The sequence below is a fragment of the Urocampus carinirostris genome, chromosome 17 (genome assembly GCF_059441175.1).
Source record: "Urocampus carinirostris isolate Australia breed hairy pipefish chromosome 17, RoL_Ucar_1.0, whole genome shotgun sequence".
NCBI classification, from domain to species: Eukaryota; Metazoa; Chordata; class Actinopteri; order Syngnathiformes; family Syngnathidae; genus Urocampus; species Urocampus carinirostris.
The window spans coordinates 426,188-453,358 of NC_142365.1; the positions used below are offsets into that span (position 1 = coordinate 426,188).

At 43.7% G+C, this 27,171-nt stretch overlaps 1 protein-coding gene across 1 annotated transcript in view; it reads left to right on the forward strand.

The window, feature by feature from the left end:
• The first annotated feature begins 3,745 nt into the window (after positions 1-3,745).
• Positions 3,746-27,171, forward strand: part of pld2 (phospholipase D2) — a 29,774-nt gene continuing 6,348 nt past the window's right edge. The window contains exons 1-18 of the mRNA XM_088321159.1: positions 3,746-4,152; positions 11,258-11,416; positions 12,270-12,397; positions 14,693-14,835; positions 14,912-15,005; positions 16,024-16,089; positions 16,183-16,241; positions 16,321-16,566; positions 17,621-17,764; positions 17,836-17,919; positions 19,298-19,376; positions 20,569-20,679; positions 20,747-20,941; positions 22,115-22,265; positions 22,333-22,451; positions 24,008-24,121; positions 25,313-25,417; positions 25,561-25,649. Coding sequence (XP_088177285.1) covers positions 11,284-11,416; positions 12,270-12,397; positions 14,693-14,835; positions 14,912-15,005; positions 16,024-16,089; positions 16,183-16,241; positions 16,321-16,566; positions 17,621-17,764; positions 17,836-17,919; positions 19,298-19,376; positions 20,569-20,679; positions 20,747-20,941; positions 22,115-22,265; positions 22,333-22,451; positions 24,008-24,121; positions 25,313-25,417; positions 25,561-25,649 — 2,060 coding nt within the window. The 5' untranslated portion in view covers positions 3,746-4,152; positions 11,258-11,283. The remainder of the gene's footprint in view (positions 4,153-11,257; positions 11,417-12,269; positions 12,398-14,692; positions 14,836-14,911; positions 15,006-16,023; positions 16,090-16,182; positions 16,242-16,320; positions 16,567-17,620; positions 17,765-17,835; positions 17,920-19,297; positions 19,377-20,568; positions 20,680-20,746; positions 20,942-22,114; positions 22,266-22,332; positions 22,452-24,007; positions 24,122-25,312; positions 25,418-25,560; positions 25,650-27,171) is intronic.

Consider the following 27,171-nt stretch of genomic DNA (forward strand, 5'->3'; position numbering starts at 1 on the left):
TCTGACCCAAAGAGAGGTGAGAAAGGATTTCGCAACAAACTGTTTTGGTGCAGGGGCAAATCATATTTCATTTCTGACACAGTATGAAAGTAATTGTCGTTCATTATCTCAAACGGGTTTATGGATCAGTCATTTCATTATTGCCACCGGATTTCTTTCCCCGGTCCCGTTACGAGTGCTTGTGTCAACAACGTCTTTCATTCTTTTGTGTGATTAAATTTCACTCGACACGTAAATTAATGTCGTTTGTTAGTATCAAACATTTATTTGTGTGTCTCTATCTAATCATCCATATCAATGAGATGAAAAATGGATCATTCGACGCTAAAATGGAAATATGTTGAGAGTATTGCTGCTTCATGACACAATATGAGGCTACGTCGAATGAATCCGGGTGTTGGAAACCGTGAGGGAATAAGATTCGGAACCTAAAAAACAGAATTTAAAGCAACTACCTCACTCATGTTTGGCCTGGAGAGGCATGGGCGCCACTACGCTGTTTTTGCCCAAAACACACCACAGGAAATGCTGCCCTGGTGCTTAAGGGAAACCCGACACAACCCCAACCGACCGTACACATGTTATACTTCTTTTCTTTTCTTTTTTTACTAAAATAAGACGAATCAAATATTGAATTCATATTTTAAAACCTATCAAAAGAAATATATCAAAAAAGGAAGTATGAAAACAATAGTATAAATAAAATGAGAAAAATGATCTGTCACTCGGAATTCAAATAAAAAGAAATTGAAAATATAGTAAGTAGGAAAAAAGGACTTTAAACAAGCAAACATATACAGGACAAGATTATTAATGAATTGATTTATGGATGGAATGGAATGTCAATGATACGCAATGAAGCTCTTGGTTGAAAAGATTTATATTGACAGAGCCTGAAATGAAAAATAAGGAGGTGTCACGATTACTAATGTGACTCAGCAGTGCCCGCTCATTTGGCACCAACTGCCACGGGTTGTGATTGGCTCCCTGTCAGTATTTGAACCCAGTCCTGTCTGTCCCCTTTTGTCAGTCCGTCTGCGAATCTCTGTGTATACTAGGCAAGCCTTTTTCGACCCTGATTCACGCCTGTCCCGTTTTTTGCTCCTGTTTGTCTCCCGCTACGACCCGTTTCGATCCCGACCACGTCTGCTCTCCCGTCCCGACTTACGACCCCTTTTTGATCCCCACCGCGTCTGCTCTCCCGTCCCGGCTTACGACTCGTATCCAACCCCGACCGCGTCTTGCTCTCCCGGTCCCGGCTATCGACCAGTTTTCCGCCCCTGACACCGCCATCTCTTGCCACAGAAGATCCATTCCCGATCGCAATCCGAGTACGAGAGCGATTTGCTTCTCGCGTCCGGCAAACACCGGATCGTGGGCGCAGCCCTTCCTCTCTCTTTCAATAAAGCTTGTGGTCAACGTCACGCAATTGGGTCCTGTTTCCGTTCCGGTCCTGACAGGAGGGTCAAAACTGTTTCCAAACCGAAATACTAACTAAATAACCAATATCAAGATAATTTTAATGAAAATATGAAAACATTATTATAAATAAATTGAGAAAATAATACCCGCTATTTTTTTGTTTTATTTGATTGCATTATTATTTCTTGCCTTCTTTATTTATTTATTTACTCATCTATTTTCAAAATAAAAATGTAGTCGGCCAAAAAAAATAGTATGATAATACTTAAAATGAGCGAACATAACTGTTAACTATTCAATATTATCGATTAATTAATTTGATTTATCGTAAGCAATGTCAATGATCATCACTAGAGCATTAGAATGAAATGAGAAAAGAAGTGTCGTGACACCGACCTGTGGTAGGAAAAAGAACTACTTTAACCAGTTTCTGACAAGTTTCATTCGACTAAAAAACAGAATCTTATAAAAGGAACAAGAAGAAGCAAATAGTGATAAATAATGTCGATGATAATCATAGTAATAATAATAGATGTCATATGAGTGAGCATCCAGGCAACGAATTCTCGTGATACTTTTCGTGATTCTCGCTACCGCAAACCGCACCTTCCTTTTGTTGCGTCACGGATTGCTCGCGTATGTCTCCGTTCTTCTTAGAGAACTGGCTTTTTCGGCTTGGCCCATAAAAAGAGTCGACTCTTTTGGCTCACAAACGACTCTTCGGTATGTTTTTGTTGCCTTAATACGCGTATTACCAAATATCAAGTGACACTATGGACCAAATGATTTAAAAAATGGGTGAAAATAAAGTCATTAGTATATAAATAAAATAAAAAGGATATAAAAAGAGAAAAAGGCAAAAACAATAAAAAGGAAAAAACTAAGAAGAAGAGAATCAAAAGAATAAAAAAAAGACAAAAAATGAGTAAAAAGCAGGGAAAACAGAATCAGAATAAGAAGAAATACAAGAAAAAAGGAGAGGGAAAAAAGCAAAACAAAAATAAGTAAAATCCAGGAAAAAGAAATAAAAGTAAAAACAAAAAAAGGTATATTACCAATTATAATAATCTAACAATGCACAAAATGAATTAAACATAAACACAAATACTTACAGATCGAGAAAAAAAGATAAAATACAAATAATTTTAACCTTTTACATACTCAAGAAATTTAAATTCAACAACACAAAATCCATGGGAAAAAAAGGAATATCTGTAAGGAACTGGAACAGTATTAGGACCCAAACACGTGACGCTCGCACACAAGCTTTTATTGTACTGGAAATGGGGAGTCATGCACGTTAGGCAACCATCTGGTGTGGAAAGATAGGAAGCCAGAGGCCGACATGAAATGAAATGAAATGAAATGATCTGCATTTCTCTAGCGCTTTTCAAGTCAATGACTTCCCAAAGCGCTTTACATTGTGCTTCACATTTCCCAATAGCGGCCGTGATCTGTGCAGCCATGTAAGGCGCTAACCTGCTTATTGGGGGTAATTGGGGGTTAAGTGTCTTACCCAAGGACACTTCGACAAGTAACACGGACAAGCCGGGATTCGAACTGGGATCCCTTAATCCTAAAACGATCGCTCTACCTCCTGAGCTACTGCCGCCCCGACGAGATCAATAGCCATTGCCCGAGCAGATTTCGGACAGTTGGGGTCGATACCGGACAGGACGGGACAGACAGGATAGATAATGAAACAGGATAGCAAAAATAAACAGGACAAATTAGACGGGAACGAAAACTGGAGAGAATAATAAACAGGACAAAAATAAACGGGAACTAAACTGAAAACCGATATTAAGCAGGACAAAATAACGGGAACAATACAGGACAGGAAATGCCAACAGGAACCAGGACCAAGTCAGAACCCACGTCTTGCGGGGCAGAGGTTTGTTGATGGACTGACAAACGGAGAGTGAGAACACTGAACTTTAATAGAAGGAAAGCCAATCTGTCTGGCTCCACACGGGCAGGGCCGATTGGGCGCCATGGCAACTGTGACAGCTTTATGGTAGAGCACATACCAGGTTTCAATACGTGCGATTTTCAGAAGATTACGGCTTTGAATCGCTGGAAAAGTCAGTTATGTGATGTTTAGGCAAGTGGGGGGTTATATTATTTTTCCAAGTCAATATTATCAAGGTGATTTCTACAAGGTATTTAAACTAAGTGGTTGCGCGAGGGAGGGACATTTCATACAAGATTCAACACAGCACCGGCTCCCGTCGCTCACTCCCAAGAGCCGGTTCATAAAGCCGTGTACTTCGCGAACGACGCATCGCCGAATCACGCATTCCTCTCCCCCCTGAAACGCATGACAAGTTGAAGCTTGCATGACTAAAACTGCATAAACCATTATCCCCGTCCCACTATTTACTTCTTCAAAAGCACACCTCGAATTTGCACAATAAAGCCAAACTGCGGTTCGCTCGGTTTAAGCATGAGGGAGTCAAGTGCAAAAGCGAGCCCATGACACAAATCGTCTGAAGGAAAATAAAGGACAAAAAACTTGTTTGGGAAGTCCACTTCCTCCCTCGTCCTCCTTGTCCCCGCGGCCAAAATGGGTGGAGACTAGAAGCGACATCACGTACGAGGCGGCAGGGCGTAAAAGAAGCTTGAATGAAAGGCCGGAGCGCGATCGGATGATGGACATTTTCCTGGATATTTTCGAAGCCACCGAGAGAGAATGGTGCTGAGTCGTTGCTCTTCCCTTCGGAGTTGAGAGTGAGTACTACACGGCGACTCGATCCCCCGGGACCATCAGCTCGACGTATAACGACATCATCGCTGATCTTACCGATGCGAAATCGCGCTTGGTGTTCGCTTATAACGTGCGGGATCATGGAAATCGCAGCGTTTGTTGAATCCATTACCGTGTTAGGGAATGCGTCGCCGTCGACAACGAAAATGGGTGGTGACATTCGCCTTTTTGCATACTCAAGTTCAACGTCAGTCAACTTTGAGCCATGTTTTGTTTGCAATTCTGCACAATAGTAAATGAGTGCGCGTTCCATGACGTGCTTCATATTTGCCAATCACTGTGGGTTATCTGCAAAGGGGAATTTCATGTTGTTTTGTGCAGTTTTCCAACTACTTTATTATTCTTGCGCCTCCCCGCATACATCCAAAGAATGTTAAAGGGACAGTGCATCCTATCTATCTATCTATCTAGACATCTATCTTCAGATTCAGATTCAGATCTACTTTATTGTCATTCTAGTACACGTGTATACAGAACGAAATGTCGATGCATCTGACCCCCACAGTTTCCTTGAATGTACAGATATAAATAAAGTTGTATTGTATTTTGGCTACGTATAGTATTTTACCATAGTGCCGATAGTGCAAGAAGAGTAGCTAACCAGATGTGCAAAATGGGCAGTCAGGTTAACAAGTCAGGTACACAGTAACATTAACACTGTAACAATAACGCTGTAATTACAATAGTGCAGAGAGCAATGTGCAAGGAGTGGCAAGCTATAAAAAACTGCCAGTAGTGCAAAAAGTCAGATTAGCAGCCGTTTAGATTTAAGTTAACTATATGTTAGATTGACCATTTAACAGTCTAATGGCCAGGGGGACTAGACTATTGCGGAGCCTGGTGGTCCTGCACCGCACACTGCAGTACCTCTTCCCAGAGGCTAGCAGAGTGAACAGTCCATGATGGGGGTGAGAGGGGTCCCCGGTAATGTTCTTAGCATGGGATAGGCAGCGCTTCTGGCCAATGTCCTGAATGGAGGGAAGTGTAGTCCCGATTATTTTCTCTGCTGTCCTCGTTACCCTCCTCACACTACCCCAGTCGGTAGCGCTGCAGCCTCCACACCACACAGAGATACAGCTGGTCAGGATACTCTCTATGGTGCCCCTGTAGAATGCGATGAGGGAGGGTGGGGGCAGGTGGGCTCTCCTCATCCTCCGCAGGAAGTACAGGCGCTGCTGTGCCCTCTTAACCAGTGATGCAGTGTTCACGGACCAGGTGAGTTTGTTTGTAATGTGCACCCCTAGGAACCTGATACTGCTGACAACCTCCACAGCCTTGTTGTTGATGCAAAGTGGGGCATGGTTGGGCTGGTTTTTCCTAAAGTCGACAATGATCTCTTTAGTTTTGTCAACATTCAGGACCAGGCTGTTGTCCCTGCACCAGCCCACCAACTGCTCCACCTCCTCTCTGTAGGCCAGGTCGTTGTCATCCCTGATGAGGCCCACCACTGTTGTGTCGTCAGCATACTTCACGATGTGGTTTGTGGCGGACCTAGGGACGCAGTCGTGTGTCATCAAGGTGAACAGCAAGGGGCTTAGGACGCAGCCTTGGGGGGAGCCCGTGCTGAGGTAGATGACATCTGAACTGTTCTGACCTATCCGCACTGATTGGGGTCTTTCACAGAGGAAGTCCAGCAGCCAGTTCCGCAGGGGGGTGTTGAAACCCAGGAGTCTCATTTTGTCTACCAGATGTTGTGGGATGATGGTGTTGAATGCTGAACTGAAGTCCAGGAACAGCATCCGCACATGGGTGTTCTTCTCCTCTAGATGTGTCAGGCTCAGGTGAAGCGCAGAGGAGATGGCATCCCTGGTGGAACGGTTTGTCCTGTAGGCAAACTGAAAGGGGTCGAATGAGGAGGGGAGACTGGAGGTGATGTGCTCTTTAACCAGTCTCTCAAAGCACTTCATTATGATAGGAGTCAGTGCAACGGGCCGGTAATCGTTGAATGATAAGATCTGTGGTTTCTTTGGCACTGGGATGATGTTGGCAAATTTGAAGCATGATGGTACTATGGCTTGGTCGAGCGAGGTGTTGAAAATGTCTGTTAGTACACAAGCCAGCTGATCGGCGCACTCCCTAAGTACCCGCCCCGGAATGTTGTCCGGGCCTGGAGCCTTCCTTGTGTTGACCCTTCTCAGGGTCTTCCTCACGTCAGATGAGTCCAGGTGGAGTGCTCTTTCGTCCTGATTTGGAACCGCTTTCGCTGCAGTGGTGCCGTTTTGTGCCTCGAACCTTCCAAAGAATTTGTTGAGGTCATTCAGAAAGTCCATGCTAGTGTCCTGCACTGGGGCGGTGGTTGGCTTGTATTTGGTAATGGCCTGAATGCCTTTCCACATATCCCTGGTGTTGGTTTTTATCTATCTAGACATCTATCAAGAAGACAAACACATATACAAAAACAAAAAAGGGAAAAAGTAGCAAAAAAACACACACAAAGTCTTTTGGGGACTATGGCCAACCCAAACGCCCAACCAGGTTAAGCACCTCTGCAACCAAGTCGGTCATGCTTTCGTCCCTCCAGATGAAACAGGACTCCAGAAAGCAGCTGTGTCACTCGGGTCAGGGTGACACAACACACTCTTCTGTCCGACAACTTTCACTGGTTTACCCCTGCCGCATCATTCGGGTGCCCAGCCCATCCTTAAGAACGCGTCCACAATCCCACTATCCTTTCACAACACCTCTCCACTCCTTTCTATCACCAACAAGAGCTCTAGCTTCCATTATATTTAGACCTCTGAGGTGAGGGGCTCTCTCCTTGTGAGAGGTAAGAGAATTCTCCCACCATGGTCCGCTGTGTGTCGTAAGAGGCGACTAAAGTGGAGGGAGCGAGGGGACTGGGGATCCTCTCCTCTCTATCTCTACTCCTTAAGAGACAGCAAGGCAAAGAAATGGGGGCGGGAGACCGGAAAGTCTCGCAAACCCTAGTTATAGGGTCTCTAAATGTGAGAGGATGTGGAAGTAAAGCGACTGAGTGGAAGAAAGAGGAGATCGGAAGGATGATGACTAAAAGAAAGGTTGATGTGTTAGCCTTGAGTGAAACAGTGCAACCTAGTGGTACAAAAAAACTATCATCCAGTCGAACATTGATTTGAATAATCTGCAAAATACATGAACTATAATATCATGTTCATTTTTAAATCATTGGTGGATAAATGTGTTATTATTTTACACCGCATTTCTATAGCGCTTTTCAAGTCACTGAAGACCTCCCAAAGCGCATTCCCACTCACACTCACACACCAAGAGGGAGTCAGCCATGCAAGGCGCCTACCTGCTTATTGGGGGCATTAGGGATTCAGTGTCTTGCCCAAGGACACTTTGACATATGACACGGAGGAGCCGGTAATCGAACCTGCGACGTCTTGATCCCAAAACGAGCGCTCTACCTCCTGAGCTAATGCCACTGGATACCCACTTACATTGGCGCCATGTTTGTCCGGCATCATGTGCCGTGTATCACCGGCCCTCGCTCGTACCAGACAACACGGTGCCATCTAGTGCTCAAATATTACACATTGTGGCTTTAAGTATCATATACAGACGCTTCCCTACTTACGAAAGAGATTCCGGATGATCGTTCGTAAGATGAATTTGTTCATAAGTTGCTTCAGTGCTATATTTTGTACGTTTAAGGTTTATATAAGAATGGTTGAGGCTTGTATAAGTAACCTGTATTGTTTTCTTCTAAAAAAGAAACATTTTCATGAAATAATAAGCTCTACAAAGTTTAACTTACTTTTGGAAGATAAGCTTCAAGAGGTCCTCCTCCGTGGTAGAGAGAGGCCGAAAAAAGCGTTCAGAACATTTTCTCCACCACATCAAATTTTCTTATTCCACTTTGATTTTGAAAGAAACAGCTCGCCTCTTCTTTACACTTGACACCAACCGTATCGAATGGATGCACCAGATATTAAACAATAAAAAGTCGAAGTTCTTAGCGTGCTAGAGATGCAGTGCAGTGCGTAAACACCCAAACCGGGAAATAGAAGCCGGATTTCTTCTTCAGGGTAGGATGCTGGGTGACCTCCCACAGCGCCACACACAGGTAGTGGCGGAAATGAAGCGCTACAGTCCTGTACTCGGAAAAAGGTGCTTACAATACAGAATCTAACTTACACCAATGTTTAGTTTTCGACATCCTGTAAAAAATGTTTGTATGTATGTTTTTCGTAACTCGAATGTTCATAAGTAGGGGAGCGTCTGTATTTGTATATTGGGGTTGTTTATTGGATTTAAAGCCCCATATTGTAATATTTGACCACTAGATGGCACTGTCTACTAATGCAAACGGAAACCAGTAACACAGCAAGACGGCGGACAAACATTGTGTCGCCCTTAGGTATGGATTCCATAATGGGAAAGAAATAAAAAATCTTCACCTGTGATTCTTTCATAAAAATGACCATTAGCATGATGGTTCATATTTATTTTATGCCTAGTATTCAAATCAATGTTTTTGTTTTTTTCTTTTTACTGAATAAAAGTTTTTGGTTTCCTCAGCAGTGGAGGTTATCTATGTCAGGTTCTGGACGGTTGCCATGGCGCCCAGCTGGCACCGCCCCTTGATTACTCCTGTGGGTACTTAAACGTGCTCTTTTGAACTGCGCTATGCCAGATCGTTGTTGAAAACTTGTTTATGCATGGTTATACTTGTTGTGCTTGTTGGACTTTGTTGCACTTCCGTGTAACGTTCTGAGAGATTCCAGCAAGTTCTGCTTCATTCTGGAAATGCCTCGTTTAGGGTTTTGCCTGTGTTTGACCCGTTTTGTTTTTTTGGTCTGGTCCGTTTGTCTTTTGGACAACTTTTCTTTCTCAATGAAAGTGTGAGGACGTCTACGCAAATAAGTTCCTACTTCCTGCTTCCCGACCCGCTTTGTGACACTCTATTACAAATCCTTCAATTCCTACATGTTATCGACGTCAACGTCAGCTCGCTGGTGTTTCCTTTAATCCTCGAGGAACGATGACAAGCATATGCGATCGGATCCATTACCGCGGCAACCAGCATTGACGACAACACAAAAAGACACATCGGTGTTGTTGTCGTAGTAGTATCTCCAAGTTGCCCGTAGCAGCGAGACCTGAAACAAACATGGCGGCGACTTCTAGACAGGGATTCCAAGAACTTTAAGAAATACAACTGTCCCGATCCTAAAACGTTTTTGTGCTACTAGGAGGCACTCAATATGACGTACTGTCCCTTTAAAATGTAAGAAACAGACGTGAATACCTTGATTCTTATGGCCGTTTAAACCGTCAGCTTTAAATCGGGTGGGGCTCCTACAAAGACAAAATGGAGGTGTTATGTCCGGGTACAATGAAACGTTTGTCGTTTTCCCGCGTTTTTATCATTCGCCTCCCCCTTTTTATGTTCTCTCTTTTTCACTCACACGTCCATCGTTCCTCCATTCTCATTGTCCGTTTCCTAGGAAACCCTCAAAGCCGGGCAGCCGCCCACTCCCGTGCACACTACGGTGAAGCATTCTCACTCGTTCGCTCTTCTTGCTTTTTGCATTCTGTCATTTCTCTTTTCACATCAAGTGCGAGCAGCAGATCACCTCATTGTTGCTGACCTCTTTGAAAAGGCGCTGAATTCTGATGACCTCGTGCTCGGTTTTTATTCTTGCGTCTCGCTTCGGAATTGGATTTCGAACCGTTCAAGACGTGGCTCTGCCAGCGCCCTTGATGAAAGCCATTTGGTTGTAAATCAGGGCTAGGCTAACTATGAGCTTTTTAACAAGGACTGCTCAGCAAAAATCGTGAGAAAAACACCAGTCTTAGCCCATCTTAGTCTTGTCCTTTTGCGTTTAAGCGTCAACTATTGTTTCCTTTTCGCTTTCCTACATGAAAATCCCATTTCCTTTAGACGTTTTTGCACAGTTCTGTCACATACATCGACTTCCTTCCATTTTCTCTTCATTTGTCCTATAGTGCACTTCTGTTTTCATGACATACGGCCTTTAGTCGTTTGTTTTGACATCTACAAGTCTTCCTTGGCGTAACAGTACGCTTGACTTTAACAACCTTCCCAGGCTGATTGTTCTTGGTCCTAATCTTCAATACGGCTGACAGTGAACGACCCACATCCTTGGCAACCGTACGAGTAGAGTTACTTTCTTCAAGAAGTTTGATGATCCTGTCTTTCTCTCTTGTTGGAGCCATGATTCTTCCCAATCCACTTAGTCCAGGAGCCCTCCAAGGTGTGATATCTGCACTGTTTTAAACTGTTGAATAACGCACAGACTTAATCTAAGCCCAAATAAGATAAGGAAATTGACTGGGTGTGTCCTTATTTTCTACTCAAAATGCACTGATTCCATATTTCCCTCCACTTGCTCTACAAAAGTAACACTTACTTACCATTGCAATGTTTTTTCTAATTTCTTTTAGTGTTTCTGAATACCAATAGGTGTCATGACTACCGATGTGAATCACCTGTGCCCGCTCATTTGTACTTGCCCAAGACACACCACAGGATGAGGTGGTCCAAACACCGTAATGGCTAAAGGGTACATCCGGCCACCTGTGTCTCCGTGGTGCAGTGGTTAGCACATTTGCCTGACACGCGAAAGGTCCCCGTTTGAGACATTTGTTGGCCTAAAGAGGGATGTGTGCCACCAGGCTGTACTTGCCCAAGACTCACCACAGGATGTGATGTTCCTACGACCGTAATGGTTAAGGGATACACCCTGCCGCCCGTGTCCCCGTGGTGCGGTGGTTAGCACATTTGCCTGACACTCGAAAGGTCCCTGTTTGAGACATTTGTTGGCGTGGAGAGGGATGGGTGCCACCAGGCTGTACTTGCCCAAGACACACCACAGGACGTGGTGGTCCTACCACCCGTGTGCTTAAGGGATACAACCAGCTACCCTATCGCAGAGCTCTCAGATTTGAGCTTCGGTGTCAGCAGAATGATAAAATGGAATCCATTTTTTAGAACCATATTGAATACGTTTGCTCACTCCTTGTTGTAGATTCTTTCTTCCCTTTTGCATTTTTCTACATTTTGTCATATTTTGCTGAAACACACTGGTTCACATTTTTTTTGGTGCCTTGTCTTTGCAGCAGTGTAGCTGTTCCCGAGGATCACAATGGCCACTCCGGAGGATGATGTCGAGTCGCCATCTCAGGCTTCCGCCGCTCAAATCCTCGATAAAAGACGCTTCTCTCGCGACCTTCCCGTTCTGGATCAACATGAGATTGACGGTCTCTTATCCACCACCGGTAAGAAACATTCACAGTTTCCTCCTCGAGCCGCGAGACGTCTTTCGTGCAAAAATCTTGCCCGGCATACGAGAGAAAATCCAAGTTATGAGAATTTCCGGACGCTGCCGCTAGCGGGGTTCGTACGGGTGCTTGAAATCCTCGAAAACGCTGCAATTTAATTGTTGTGTTTACAAGGGTTAAAAAGTGCTTACGTTTTGTGCGAAGTGCTCGTAAATGCTTGGAATTGTTGCCATGTTTCTCAACAAGTCTGCTTAAGTCTTCCAACTCTGCTTCGTCTCGCCATTGTGATTAACAGCAGCTGGCAATAGTTTTTATGGAACTGACTTATGAAGTGTCATCGCCCTCTACAGGTGGCGCGCAAGAAGGCAGGCGCATGCCATACGGGGCAAGATATTTGTAATACTCTCAAAATTTTGTATCCATCATGAACATTTATTATGGGCCATGGAAAAATGAAGGTAGTGTTTCCCAGTGGGAAAACCAAATGGGAAGAACTTCTTACATGGAAAGAGGTTTGTCTCAAAAAGAAATATATTTATGATTTACTTAAAGTCTAGCAAGTTGTCCTGGTCATGAGGCAGCAAAGCAGCCCCATAGCATTTAATGTTCGTGACTGCACCATAAGATAGACACTGGCCAAAAATGGCATCCATGGGAGAGTTCGCAGGTGAAAACCATTGGTGTCACAAAAGAATACAAAGATTCGTTTTTTTTTGCCAAAAAGCATCTTGATTATCCTCAAGACTTTCAGGAAAAAACATTCTAGAAGGTGTGTCGCCGGTTTCTGCTTACCTTTCTTCCAAACTAATGATTTATCAGGATCAATTGTATTTCTACTTTTTCCAAACAGATGGTCGCCCTTTTCGTGTGATCCACCATCTTCCAGAATTAAAGGAAGAAGGGATCCCTTTTTTAATACCCGGCGTTCCCATCACGTGTCGAGTGGACAACACCGAGAGATACACCACTCGCTCCAAGGTAGAGTTTATGTGTGGCTTACTGAGGAACATTCAAGGTACTGCGCTATTCCTGTCCATACATCCATGCATCCATCCATTATTTGCACCGCTTATCCTCAGTAGGGTCAAGGGGATGCTGGAGCCTAGCCCAGCTATCTCCGGGCAGTGGGTAGGGGACACTTTGCAGGGCACATAGAGACAGACAACTCACTCACTCATTCACACTTAGGGACAATTTGGACCAGCAAATTCACCTGACATGCATGTTTTTGGAATGTGGGAGGAAACCGGAGTGCCCGGGGGAAACCCACGCAAGCACGGGGAGAACATGCAAACTCCACACAGGAGGTTCGATGACCTCAGAACTGTGCCGCATACGCGCTAACCACTGCGCCGCCGTGCTGCCCACTATTCATGTTATGTACAGAAATACCTCCAAAAGTGGCTTGGAGTTGTCATTATTTGACTATTTTCTTGTCAAACATATGGCTCACGGGCCAGCTCCGGCCTGCCGACGGATTTAATCTGGCCTGCGAGAAAACGCTAAGAGCAGCACAGGAAAACCCGAGGCGCACGTCATTTTAAATATGTCGACCTGATGTGGCAAATACAGACGCTCCCCTACATACGACCATTCAAATGACGAAAAACCGTAGATATGAGCCTTTTTTTTCAGGATGTCGAAATGTTTTTGCTGTAATTTAGATTTTGTATTGTGTGCACCTTTTCTTGTGCACTGTGCCGAGGTGCTTCACTTGTTTGGGTGTTTGGGCATTTTTGGTGTTTTTTGCTACTTTTTTCTTTTCTTTGTTTTTTTATATGTTGTCGGTCACCCCTCTTGAGGGACATGACCAAGGTAGATAGATAGATAGATGGAATATCTCGTGCATCCATTCGATATGTTTGGTGTAAAGTGTAAAAGAGAGGCGAGCCGTGTCTTTTGAAATGAAAGTGGAATAAGAAAGCTTGATGCGGTTGAGAAAATGGTTGTAATGCTTTTTTCGGCCACGGAGGAAAGTGTCGCCTAACTCTTGAAGCACATCTTCATAATTAAGTCACTGTATTTTCCGCACTATAAGGCGCACCGGGTTATAGGGCGCAGCCCGAAAAAATAGTTTTTGGTCCTATATTTTCCATACATAAGGCGCTACAACGGGAACGTGGACAAAACAGTCAGATAGTTCAGTCCAACTTCTTACCCCCTTAACATTCCTAAAGCTTGCAAAGAAGCAAGTACGTGTCGAGAACACGTGCGGATGCGGTGTCCGTACGATGTCACTCAAATGCGTCGTTTCAAATATCATTCGGAAGGTTAAAGTCTTGGGATTCAAGAAATGCCAACCATTCTTTAGTTTCTATTTCCTTTTTCGCTCGCAACTTTACTGTGCATATGACAATAAACACTTGGAATTGAGTTTAATTTAAAAATAGACAGTCCATTCCATCCATTATCTGCACCGCTTATCACAGAAACATCGAGTTCAGTCTGAAACAAGATACAGGGAAAATATATAGCCGGAGTAGCTCACCGAAGTTGTTGTGTTCAATAATAATGTGCAACCATGGTCCTCTTATATCCGTGAGTTTAGTAAATCCAGGAGAATAAAATATTTACAAAGACAGAATAGTAAAAAATGCTTTCTCTATGCCGTCAACCCAAAATGCTATTCACATTCATCTTTTTCGGCCAATCGCAGGCTTTGTTTTGCCGCTTTAGCCTACGCCAGCCTGTAAATGATAAAAAGGATCCGCCCCTTGACCTCCGAAACACTTTAGCCAATAGTGATCGATTCAACTGATGATTGACACATTGTTTAGCCAATGAAACGCCGGTAAATAAATCCCAGCATACACCGCGGACGACTTGGCGTTCGGGGGAAAATCGAGTCGGCGGCTGCTCGCCTTAGTTGCGAGACTTTGCGACTTAATATTGATCCATATATAAGGCGCACTGTATTATAAGGCGCATGGTCAGTTTTTGAAGAAAATAAAGGCTTTTAGGTGCACCTTATAGTGCGGAAAATACGGTAAACTTAACTTTATTTATCTTTATAGAACATATTTTATGAAATGTTTCTTTTTCAGTACAAAACGATACAGGTTACTTAAACAAGCCTTAAATATACTTCAATAAACCTTAAACATAGAAAATCTAGCACTGAAGCAACTTACCAACAAATTCAACTTACGAACGATGGTCTGTTCGTAAGTAGGGCAGCGTCTTTATCTTATTTGCTTTTACATTTCATGTAAAATTCCAAATACTGTGTGTACTTTGTCTATAGCCCTCCCGTTGTTTCTCGTATTTCTTTAGGTCCACGTAGGCACTCTCTACACAGTGATGCTAACTCACGGTCAATTCCACTGGACGGTCAAAAGAAAGTACAAACACTTCCAGGAGTTGCATCGAGACCTTTACAATCACCGGATGCTGATTCACCTCATGCCGATAGGAAGGTCCGTACCGACCTCGTGCCAACCGGGTTTCCGAAGGTTTTCGAAGGAGGAGGACGGCTTTTTGTGTCTCTTGCAGATTTGCAAAGGAGAGGCAACAGCTGAGAGCGATGTCTGAAGAAATGCCCAGCCTACGCGGGAATCAACGCAGCAGGATGACCTCCAGCAAAATGGTACAGTCCTTGAACACGTTGATAGGACGACTCGGCGCTAGTACTTGTGAAAAACGGCTACATTTGTGACTCTTGTATTTTAAACATCAGAAAGACCTTGCAGAAGTCACGGAAACCTGTTACTAATGTGTAGCTAGCCAGCCGCTCTCTAAATCGCTTTCTTACACTGAAATACATCTCATTGTACTTTTTGTATGACAGTAAAGACTATTAATTTAACTGCAATTCTGTTTTTATTTATAGACCTATAGTTGTTATTTTGTTACAGTCGTATACTCTCCGTCTCTAAGGACGTCATTTTGGTGTGAGTTTTGCTTTTCACTCTGTTAAAATGAGCACAGAAATGCACTTTTATGATCGAAAATCGCTTCGAAATTGCAATACAGGTCTGAAAAATCGCAATTAGGTTTTCTTCCAAAATTGTGCAGCCCTAGCTAGTAATGTTGCTGCTCTTTGGTTTTCACAGCCTTTAGGGCAGATCTGTTTTGGAAACTAAAAGAAAGGGCTCATGTGCTGTCCCTTCTCAAGGTTTCTTCATTTTCCTCATGTTGTGGTTTTTGGGTTTTTCCTTGCCCTCATGTAGCTTTTAGATCAGGGGATGCTGTCATAATAGTCTGTAGTCTGCAATAGTCTGTGCAGCCCTTTGAGACTGTCCGTTGTCAAGGTTTCTTCATTTTCCTCATGTTAAGGTTTATGAGTTTTTCCCTGCCCTCATGTAGGTTTTAGATCAAGGGATGCTGTCATAATAATCTGTAGTTTGTAATAATCTGTGGTCTGTGCAGCCCTTTGAGACCTTCCCTTCTCAAGGTTTCTTCATTTTCCTCATGTTAAGGTTTTTGAGTTTTTCCCTGCCCTCATGTAGGTTTTAGATCAGGGGATGGTGTCATAATAGTAGTTTGCAATAATCTGTGGTCTGTGCAGCCCTTTGAGACTCTTTGTGATTAAGGGCGTCACAATAAACCTGACTTGACTTGACTCAAGGGGAAGCTGCTAAATCCTGTCTACATTTGTGTGACAGAAATACCTGGAGGAGCACCTGAATGGTCTGCTGGAAAACACGTTCTGTCGGAATTACCACAGCATGGTAAAAGAAACCGACAAACGATAACAAAAGCATGCCGTGTCATCATGTGATGTGGACTAACTTGTTGCCATGTTATTTTTTGTCCCCATCAAGCTGGAGTTCCTCTCTGTCAGCGCGCTTTCATTTGTCCAAGACCTCGGTCCCAAAGGCTTGTAAGCCGTGTCCTTCAACATTCGAGACATGAAAACGGGCAAGTGCCTGCTCACGGTCCACCGTTTGTGTTTCCCACAGAGAAGGGCCGATCTTCAAGAGGTCCGGCGGTCACCGCATCCAAGGTTTGAATTGCATCGGCCATCATCAGTTCTGCTACCGCTGGTCCCGGCGCTGGCTGGTGGTCAAAGACTCTTTCTTGATGTACATGAACCGAGACCGAGGACAAATCAATTTCGTGTTGCTGTTCGACCCCGAGTTCAACGTCAAAGTGGGCCGTGCCTACACCGGCACTAAATACGGAGTTTGCATCGAGAACTTTACCCGGTAAATCCGCTGTCTTTGGCTGCTCCATCCTTTTGGCTCTATTGGATTGACATACTGTCCCATATAAGTTTTAAGGGGTCATAATGGTCAAGAAATGAAGCTGGGAAACACACATCGGACACATACAAACTAAGGTATCTAAAAGCATTTCAATCATTAATAAAGCCAAATTCTGCGATTGGCTGGCAACCAGTTCAGGGTATCCCCTGCCCACTGCCCGATGATTGCTGGGATGGGCTCCAGCACCCCCGCGACCCTACTGAGGATAAGCGGTGCAGCTAATGAGATGAGAAAGCCAAATTCATTTGAAACTATAATGCATCGTATTGATGATATTGTTCTCTCGTTCTGCCATACTTAACATATTGTGCAGAAGTCTGGGGCAATCGTTCCAAAAGTTGACTTTGGCCCCTTTTTATCCTCCAACAACGTGCAATAAGAACCATACACCGGGTAGGATATCGGGATCATACTCCTATTTTATTCCTGCAGTCCAAATGATTCAAATTGGATCGTTTAGTAAAATGTTTCTCTTCCTAACTGCTATTTAAGGTCAACAAAAACATAGTGCCAGAAAACATCCAAAAACGATTCATTCGGAAAAAGGGAAATGATAACTTAAGGGGCTGTCGTAAATTCATAATCCCAAAGGTGAGAATCACCAGGAAAAGTATGTGTGTGTCTGTGTGCGGAGTCAAACTTTGGAACAATTTACTAGACGAGATCCAACAATGTCCAACTATTTACTTTTTCAAATTGAAATACAAAAAACATCACTGGCGGAATACAGATATGAAGAAAATAGGGTAGATTGGAAATACAGAGTTTACAACTATGGTTAACTTTGTTGTTATTGTTGCTATTGTTATATCATAACTGTTATTAAGATGATTACTATTGTCGTTATTACCATTGGTGTATTGAATAGGGAAGATGACCCCTTTTCAAACATATTATGTAAGATTATTTTGTTGTTGAGTCGTTGTTTATGTCCTGTTTTTATTTTAACGTTCGAAAAAAAGTTTCCATTCATTCATTCATTTCTCGGTTTCAGGAATCTGATCATCAAATGCAGCAGCTATCGGCAAGCACACTGGTGGAGTCATGAAATCAACCGTCTGGCGGCAACTTGCCATTTCCTCCAAGTCCAACGCTTCGGAGGTTTCGCTCCTCCACGGGAGAACACCTTCACTAAATGGTAGCTTGTGTCCTTTTCCACGAGTCTGTTCCTCGTCTGATTCCGAATCTTCTTTGCCGGGACACTTGAAGGTACGTGAACGGGAGCGACTACTTCGCCGATCTCGCTGATGCGCTCGAGCAAGCAAAGGAGGAAATTTTCATCACAGACTGGTGGTACGGGACTCTTTTTGGGTTTTTTTTTAGACAAAGAGGGGTGGGGGGGTTGATTTTATATACCTGGGATCAGGAACCTAAATATAAATGGCTCTTTTCACATAGCTCCGAGATCTATCTATCTATTTACCTTGGTCATATCCATCAAACACCTACACAAAAACGAAAAAGGAAAAACATCACAAAAAAAAATGTGACCATGACCAACTCAAACACCCAAACAAGTTAGGCACCTAAGTGGGTCATGCTTCCGTCCCTCCGGGTGAAACGGGACGCAAGAAAGCAGCCGTGTCATTCGGGTCAGGGTGACACAACGCACTCTTCTGTCCGACAGCTTTCACTGGTTTACCCCTGCTGCATCATACAGGTGCCCTGCCCATCCCTTAGAACGCGTCCAAACATCCCACTATCCTTTTACAACTTTTACAACAGCTCCGCGATAAAATAGAATTTGTGCAATATTTAACTATATTTTTTGGTTTGAACAAATTTATTGACACTAATAACAGAAAACAATCATGACAATGAAGCACATTCACAATATTATATTTCAATATGACGTTTTTAACAGCAAACACAATGTGAAGTTTGAACAACCCTTCTCGAAAAACCTAATAGCAATCAAGCATATTCACAATTTCATTATATATTGCTTCATTTTGAGCTACTTGTCGCAATCACGAAAAAGAGACAGCACTGTAAGTAAGAGGGTTCAGTCCAGTACAAAGAGGACGCGATTGTAACTACAGTTATGAGTCAAGTTGTCACACCGACAGCCCCTGTTGTGGCTTTAAATCGCAAAATCATCCTTTACATGGAAGTTCATTAAAAAACATACCTTTATTGTTGAGCCGCTTTTTGATGAAAAGCCACAGAACAAACCAAAAACAAGGGTTTTTCCCAGAAACTCTAGCAAAGAATGTAGAGCGATATAATTGGGTGAGCAGTGGCAATGGGAGGAGCTATACACAGCTCGCGCCCACTCTTTCTCCTTTGCCCAACTCCGTCTGCACTGAAGGTAAATACATCGGTATCCTTGTTTGCAGTATTTTGGGACATTTTTACGAAGTACCTTTGCTTGCACCTTGTTTTGAAACCATTATTTTGGCCAAAAAAGACAGTCAAAATAAGCCTTAACACTCTTAAGTAACTTAACAAATGACACGATACAGTGAAATAAAATGCGCTGAAGAATTAGTTTTTGTCTGGAGAACGGGTTTCGCGGTTTTGCTGTATTTTGTCTTAAAATATATGGTGTGAATCTCTCTAAAAATCCAAAATATTTTTGCTTTTATGGCTTTTTGAGTCAAAAAGGTTCCTGAACCCTGTTATCAGTATTGATATACTATACATTGAAATATAGCACTATTATTATTAGGCTGAGCCCTGAAGTGTTCCTGAAAAGACCGGCGACCGATAATGTCTGGCGCTTGGATGAAGTACTGAGACGCAAAGCGGTGGGTGTCATTTTTAAATCACTTTTATAAATTAAGGAGAGGGAACACTGCCATTTCGAATGTTGCTTTGGCTTGAATTCACTCATTTTCAGTTACGTTGCGGAGACAGATTTTGCATCGTGTATTTGTTTGAAAATGTTTTATTATAGTGGGATTTTTACAAAGTCCAGTTAGAAAACTCAAACAACATGTGTTTGTCTTGATTGTCATTGATTAAATATGTAGTGTTCATTGTTCACAAGATTAGATGTGACACTCCAGGATAAACATGTGATGAAAAACTTTATTTTTTCCTTCTTATTTTTATTTTTACCCAGTAAAATTTGAAAAACTCTAAAATTGTCATGATGACTCATTACATTCACTTGTGCCCGCTCGTTTGGCGCCATCTGCTGCCGGCTACCTGACCGGTTCCCTGTCCTACTTAAGCTCAGTCCTTTCACTCGCCTGTTGTCAGTCCGTCAGCAAACCTCTGTTTTCACAAGGGAAGCATTTCTGACTCTGACTCCCATCGGTCCCGTTTTGTCCCCCGTTTTCCTCTCGTCCGTTCCTGATTTCCCCGATTGTCTCCTGCTAAGACCTGTTTTTTGACCCTAAACACGTTTTGATCTCCCATCCTGGCTAACGACCCGTTTTTTGACCCCGACCACGTTCCGATCTCCCGTCTTGGCTAACGACCTGTTTTTCCGTCTAACTACACTACGATCTCCCGCTCTGGAAAATCCACTTCCGCATTCGGAACACTTTCTGATCCTGTGAACGGCTTGCTTCCCGCGTCCAGCTTCCTTTCCTCTATATTTCAATAAACTTGTGTGTAACGTTACGCATCTGGGTCCTACTTCTGTTCCGGTCCTGAGAAAAATGAACAATTGTATATATTTGGCAGTAAATACTTAAAATATAACAAATGAATCAATCTATACTCCCGACAGACGCTAATACCTACATTTAGTGTATATGTCCCCTGACACTACTTTGTCAATATTTTCAGTTATTATCACCTGTTTATCTTGTTTATCCTGGAGTGCCATGTCTCATCTCGTTGCAAACTATGTTCACTGTGTTATTGATCACAATAAAGACTATTCTGTTCTAGCTAATGACTCTCTGGGATTTTATTTGTATTTTTGACCATAAGACATCTGAGCATTGTCCATCTTCTGACAAAGTTGACATTTCCACCCACCTGCAGGAACAAGGAGTCAAAGTGTGCGTTATGCTCTACAAAGAAGTGGAACTCGCACTTGGTATCAATAGTGACCACAGTAAACGGGCTCTTATGGATATGCACCCAAACATCAAGGTGTGTTCATCTCTGGACCCGAAGATTTAAAGAAGAGATGGAATGTTTTTTTTCCCCCTTTTAACAGGTCATGAGACATCCCGATCATGTATCATCCGTGGTGTTCCTTTGGGCCCACCACGAAAAGATGGTCGCAATCGACCAAACCGTAGCATTTGTCGGGGGAATCGACCTGGCCTTCGGGAGGTGGGACGATAGCCGATACCGACTCGTTGACCTGGACGCGGACGAAAAGGCGACGGAGCCGCCGGGAGAGCCGGAAGTAAGTCGGGAGTCATCATGGGAAATGGTCTGCATTATGTTAGCTCTATTACCTTTCACCTCTGAACAAAACTCACAAAGAGAGACAAGCGACACCGATATTTACTCATGAGGAGATGCTTGAGAGTCAAAGCCTGATTCACATCTGACCAGAACCGCAACTGTCAGGAGACCGGACTAGAACGGAAGCAGGAGGCAGGAAGGGAGAACTCATTTGCGCTGACGATCAGTACTTTTATTTAGCAAAATAAAAGTCGTCCAACACTCAGGGACAAAACAAACAAAAACAGGCTTTACAGGCAAACAGGAACTCAGACCAGGGAATATTCACAAAACAGGTTTTAACTCAAAACGTGCAAACACAGATTTCCTCGAGACGGACGGAACAGAATAATGCAGAACAGAAAACGCAAATGAACCAGCACCCGCAATACCCACAACCCACCCTTAGGTAGCACACACGCAAATTAGCTGATCTACTACAGCCGGTGCCCAGGGGGCGGGGCCAGCCGGTCGCCACGGCGACCATGCTGGACACGACAGCAACAGCTCCCCTATTCATTTTATGACATAGGCTGCGGGCCAGTAAAGAGTTGACTGCGGGCCGTAATTGGCCCCATGGCCAGACTTTGGACATGGCTGGTATGAGCAATGCAACATCAATCATTCTTCCGATGGAAGGCATTTAGAGCTCATTGTCAAGAACTAGAACAGGATCAGGACCCAAACGCCTGGCGTTTCTCACACCAGCCTTTTATTTGACGGGAAATGGACGTTAGGCAGCAGTCTGGCGTGAAATGATAGAAAGCTAGAGGCCGACGGGATCGATACCAATTGCCCGACTACGTATCGGACGGATGGGGTCAACTTCTGGACAGGATGGGACAGACGGGATTGATAATTGATAAAATTAGAGAGCATAATAAACAGGACAAAAATAGATGGGAACGAAACTGGGAACCGATATTAAACAGGACAAAAATAAACGGGAACGACAGGAAATACCAACAGGAAACCTATTATTGCCACTAAAAGGGGAATCATTTTGAGCTGCTCTCAATTAACACTAAATGTTAAAGCATATTTCTCGTGTCAATTTTTCTTTGTTGAGGAATCTTGTTTGTGGCATGACACGAGTGTCTCTTTTTTTTGTGTTTTTTTGCGCTAATATTAGGAAAACGGTTCGGCTGTTCCAAAACCATCCGAAAATCAAACCCAGGAAGTGGCGGACGTGGATCTGACGGGCAATACCAAACTGTGGCTGGGCAAAGACTACAGCAACTTCATCAGGAAAGACTGGGTGCAACTGGACAAACCGTTCGAAGGTACGGTTTGAAAGTGACATCCGGCAAACGGCTTTCGGAGATAACGGATTTTCCAAATGATTTTCAGATAACATCGACCGTACCAGAGTGCCTCGCATGCCGTGGCGCGATCTGTCGGCAGGTTTTCACGGCAGAGCGGCCAGAGATGTGGCTCGCCACTTCATCCAGCGCTGGAACTTCACCAAGGTCAAATTTGAGAACCGTTACTCGGGGCGCTGTTTTTCAACCTGTGTTCCAGGGCACGCTAGTGTACCTTAAAACTTTGTCGAGTGTGCCCCAGGAAATTACCCGTTTTTATATTAGCAAAAAGGCATGCTGTTGTTCAGTATTTGCTTTCTTCCATTGTTAAGCCAAGTCATCCATATCAGTTGGTAGCAACAGATTAGTATTTTTTCTGAATATACAGACTTCTTGTCAGGACCAGAACGGAGACAGGACCCACTTGCGTTGCGTTTCTCACAAGTTTTATCGGAAGAAAGAGTTGCACCCACAATCCGGTGATCGCTGGACGCGGGAAGCAGGTCTCTCTGAACGGGGAAGTGGGACTTGGCCATGGCGGTGGCGTAAACGGAAAAAACGGGTCAGTCGCCGGGACAGGAGAGCAAAAACGTGATCGGAAACAAGTCGAAAGCCAGGAGAGGAGAGTAGAAGTGGTCAGGATCAAAAGATGGGTCGAAGCCCGGAAACAGACCGGAGCAAAAGCAGGTGGGAGTCAGGGTCGAGAAAGCTTGCCTAGAGTACACTGAGGTTCGCAGACGGACTGACAACAGGTGACAGACGTGGGTTTAAATAGTGACAGGGAGCCAATCGGAGTCCGAGGCAGTTGGCGCCAAAGGAGCGGGCACAGGTGCTTCACATCAGTAACCATGACACTTATTATCTGTTCGTGAGGCAGTACAGTATATTTGATCAGATTAAGATAAGATTGCACTCCAAAAATAATTTCAAGCCCAAATGTGTAAAATTTGACTACTAAATGGCAATGTGACCGAAAACCAGTGCCACAGCATGCAACAAGACGGCAGACAAACATGGCGGGAACTTAGAAGTGATTCCTTAGTGTAAAAGAAAACAAATTTCCTGTCAAGACCAGAACGGAAACAGGACCCAATCGCGAAACGTTTCTCACAAGTTTATTGAGATAAGGAGAGGAAGGGCAGCACCCGCGATCCGGTGCTCGCTCGACGCGGGAAGCAAGTCGCTCTCAGAATTGGATAGTGATCCGAATACGGAAGTGGATCTTCCGTAGCGGGCGATGGCGGTGTCATCGACGGGAAAAACAGGTCGATAGCCGGGACAGGAGAGCAAAAACGTGGACGGGATCGTAAACGAGTCGTAAGCCAGGACAGAAGAGTAGACGTAGTCGGGATCAAAAATGGATCGTAAGCCGTGACGGGAGAGCAGACGTGGTCGGGGTCAAAACAGGTCGTAGCCGGAGACAAACGGGAGCAAAAACGGGACAGGCGGGAGTCATGGTCGAAAAAGGCTTGTCTAGTGTTCACTGAGGTTCGCAGACGGACTGACAAAAGGGGAAAGACAGGACCGGGTTCAAATACTGATCGGGAGCCAATCAGAACCCGCGGCAGTTGGCGCCAAAAGAGCGGGCACGGCTGAGTCATATCAGTAATCATGACGGCCATAGGATTTCCATTTGTTCTTTTGTGCACAGTACCTACAAACTTAAGGTGTTTATCTTCAGGGGAAAGTCCAAATAACCTGACTTCTTTGCTTTGTCTTTGTAGATCTTCAAAAACAAGTACAAGGACAATTTCTACCCTTACCTTCTACCCAAATCTCACTCTTCTGCTGACACGCTGTCTTTCACTGTACCCGGCTCCAAGAAAGCCAAACTCCAGGTCTTGTATTTGCTCAAATCTTTTTTACAATTTTTAGATTCAAATCCACAGGGCATCCCTCTTTGAAGGAAGCACGCTTTAGTGACATGCATGTTAGAAAAGCCTTACGGGGCGGCTAGCAATAAAACAAGCGGCAGTTGACCATGTGTCGTGGGTGTGCCTGTCACTTGAACCTCATTCTTCAGCGGCACCCATACAAGTATCCAGCCCGGGTTTCGGGTTATGTTTCAGCTCTTTTCAGGATTCAATAACCTTGAGCTCAGACTGCCATTCATTTTCTCTCTTGTTTGGAAACCTACTAAGATCATATTACATTTTGCAAAAACAGAAGAGCAGCTTCAGCGACGGACTGCCGTCACAGTCTTGTTCCACGGACAGACTGAGGAGATCATTTCTTCCTCATGCTATGAGGCTCTTTAACTCCATGCGGGGGAGTAAAGCCCCCACATTTGCATATGACCCTATTTTTATGACAGTATGTATTTTCCGTAGGTATTTAAATACTATTTACTATTTAAATACTATTTAAATACTCTATATCAACACGTTATATTGGGGATTTTTGTATTCGATTTCTTTTATTACTTTGTTTTAAGTATAAATTTCCCTACGGGGATGAATAAAGTATCTATCTATCTAGCTATCTATCTAGCTAACTATCTAGACATCTATCTATACATCTATCACTATAACGTTTCATGTATCTATCTATCTCTATAACTTTCTATGTATCTATCTATCTAGACATCTATCTATCTAGACATCTATCCATCTATCTAGACACCTATCTCTATATCGTTTTATGTATCTATGTATATATCTATCTGTCTCTATAACTTTCTATGTATCTATCTATCTATGTATCTAGACATCTATCTATCTATCTAGACATCTATCTAGATAGACACCTATCTAGACATCTATCTCTTTAACATTTTATGTATCTATGTATCTATCTATCTGTCTCTATAACTTTCTATGTATCTATCTATCTATCTATGCATCTATCTATCTAGACATCTAGACATCTATCTATCTATCAAGACGTCTATCCATCTATCTATCTAGACATCTATCTAGACATCTATCTATCTACATGAAAAGTGTGTGTCAGCTTTCATCAGTGCAGTTCCCAGGCTTATTGACACAAGTATTTCCAACAGTATAATGAACATGACATCATTTTCCCAGGTATTGCGTTCTGCTGATCGCTGGTCCACCGGTACTTGTGAAAACTCAATCCTCAACGCTTACATCCATACCATCGAGAACAGCCAGCACTACATTTATATTGAGGTACTGTATGTAAACTACTCAAAGCCCCATCATTACTACTCATTTTCTCACGTCCTCCTGAGTACAAACGCATCCCTAGCTACCGATAGCTGTTTCGGTCCTTAGCTCACACCGAGCCGCCATCTGTTTCCCTCCGCCATTAGAACCAGTTCTTCATCAGCTGCGCCGACGGCAAGACCGTCTACAACGGAATCGGGGACGCCATTGTGAACAGAATACTACAAGCTTTCAGGTCTGCCCGCTGTGACTAAAACATTCTCCTTTATCGCCGTTAACGGGGATCAGAACCTGCGGCGTCGTGTGAAAATATGCAAAACTGGGGGAAATGGATCGCGGCGACATGGGTGCTGTTTATTTTAAGCAGGAATAATGGAAGGATAGCTTCCCTGCATGACACAGATTTGCCCTCTCGGCCCCCACTCTCAGCAATAGTCGACGGGTGATAATGGACCGTTGCCAAAGCAGTAAAGCTCAATTTAGGTAGGCCGAAATACCAGCTTTCAGCGGGGTGAACTGAATAAAAGCATCCTTTTGGCCCCTGCTCTCGGCAATAGTCAACAAATGATAATGGATCGCACCCACAACCGTGCATTTCATTGTAATAGAGCCAGAACGGCATGCCACCTGACATAAATGGCTTCTGCCAGGCCATGCTCACAGGAATAAGGGATTGGGGATCATTGATAGCGACCACACAAATGCAGAGCATTACAGACGCTCCCTTACTTACGAACATTCGTGTTACGAAAAACTGTTGATACGAAAAAAAAATTCGGGATGTCGAAAAATACTTGATGTCATTTAGATTTTGTAGTGTGCACCTTTTTCTACAGTACAGGACAGCACTGCAGTGCTTCTTTCCGCCACTACTGGTGCATGGCGCTGTGAGAGCTTACCCAGCATCCACCCCGAAGAAGAAATCCGGCGTCCTCTTCCTAGTTTGTGTGTAAACAGACTATACTGTATCTCCAGGGCAAGAACTTTGACATTATTGATTAATATCTGGTGCATCCATTCAATATGGTTGGTGTCAAGTGTAAAGAAGAGGCCAGACATTTTTTATGAAATTAAATTGGAATAAGAAAGCTTGATGCGGTTGAGAAAACGGTCGGATCGATTGCTTTTTTTCGGCTACTTTCTACCACGGACGAGGAAGTCGCCTAACTCTTGAAGCCCATCTTCCAAAAGATAGATAGATAGATAGATACTTTATTCATCCCCGCAGGGAAATTCACATACAAAAGTAAGTTCAACATAAATTTATTTATCTTTTTAGAGCATTTTATTTTATGAAATGTTTCTTTTTGAGTACAAAACAATACAGGTTTTTTTTACACAAGCCTTAAACATACTTTTATAAGCCTACAAACAAAATGCAAAATATAGCACTGAAGCAACTTACGGACTGTCAGAACCAGAACAGGAATAGGACCCAGATGCGTAACGTTTACTCACAAGTTTATGGAGATATAGAGGAAAAGCAAACGCCAGCGATCCGGTGCTCGCTGGACGAAGGAAGCAAGCCGCTCACGGGATCGGAGCAGGTTCGGAATGCGGAAGTGGATCTCCTGGAGCGGGAAATCGTAGCGTGGTCAAAGGGGAAAAACGTGTCGATAGCCGGAGAGGGGGATCAGAGCGTGGTCGGAGGTCTAAAACGGGTCGTAGCCAGAGACAAACAGGGAATCAAGAACAGACGAGTGGTATACGGATGATAAAACGGCCCATAATCTTATTCAGGTCAAACTAATGAGAAT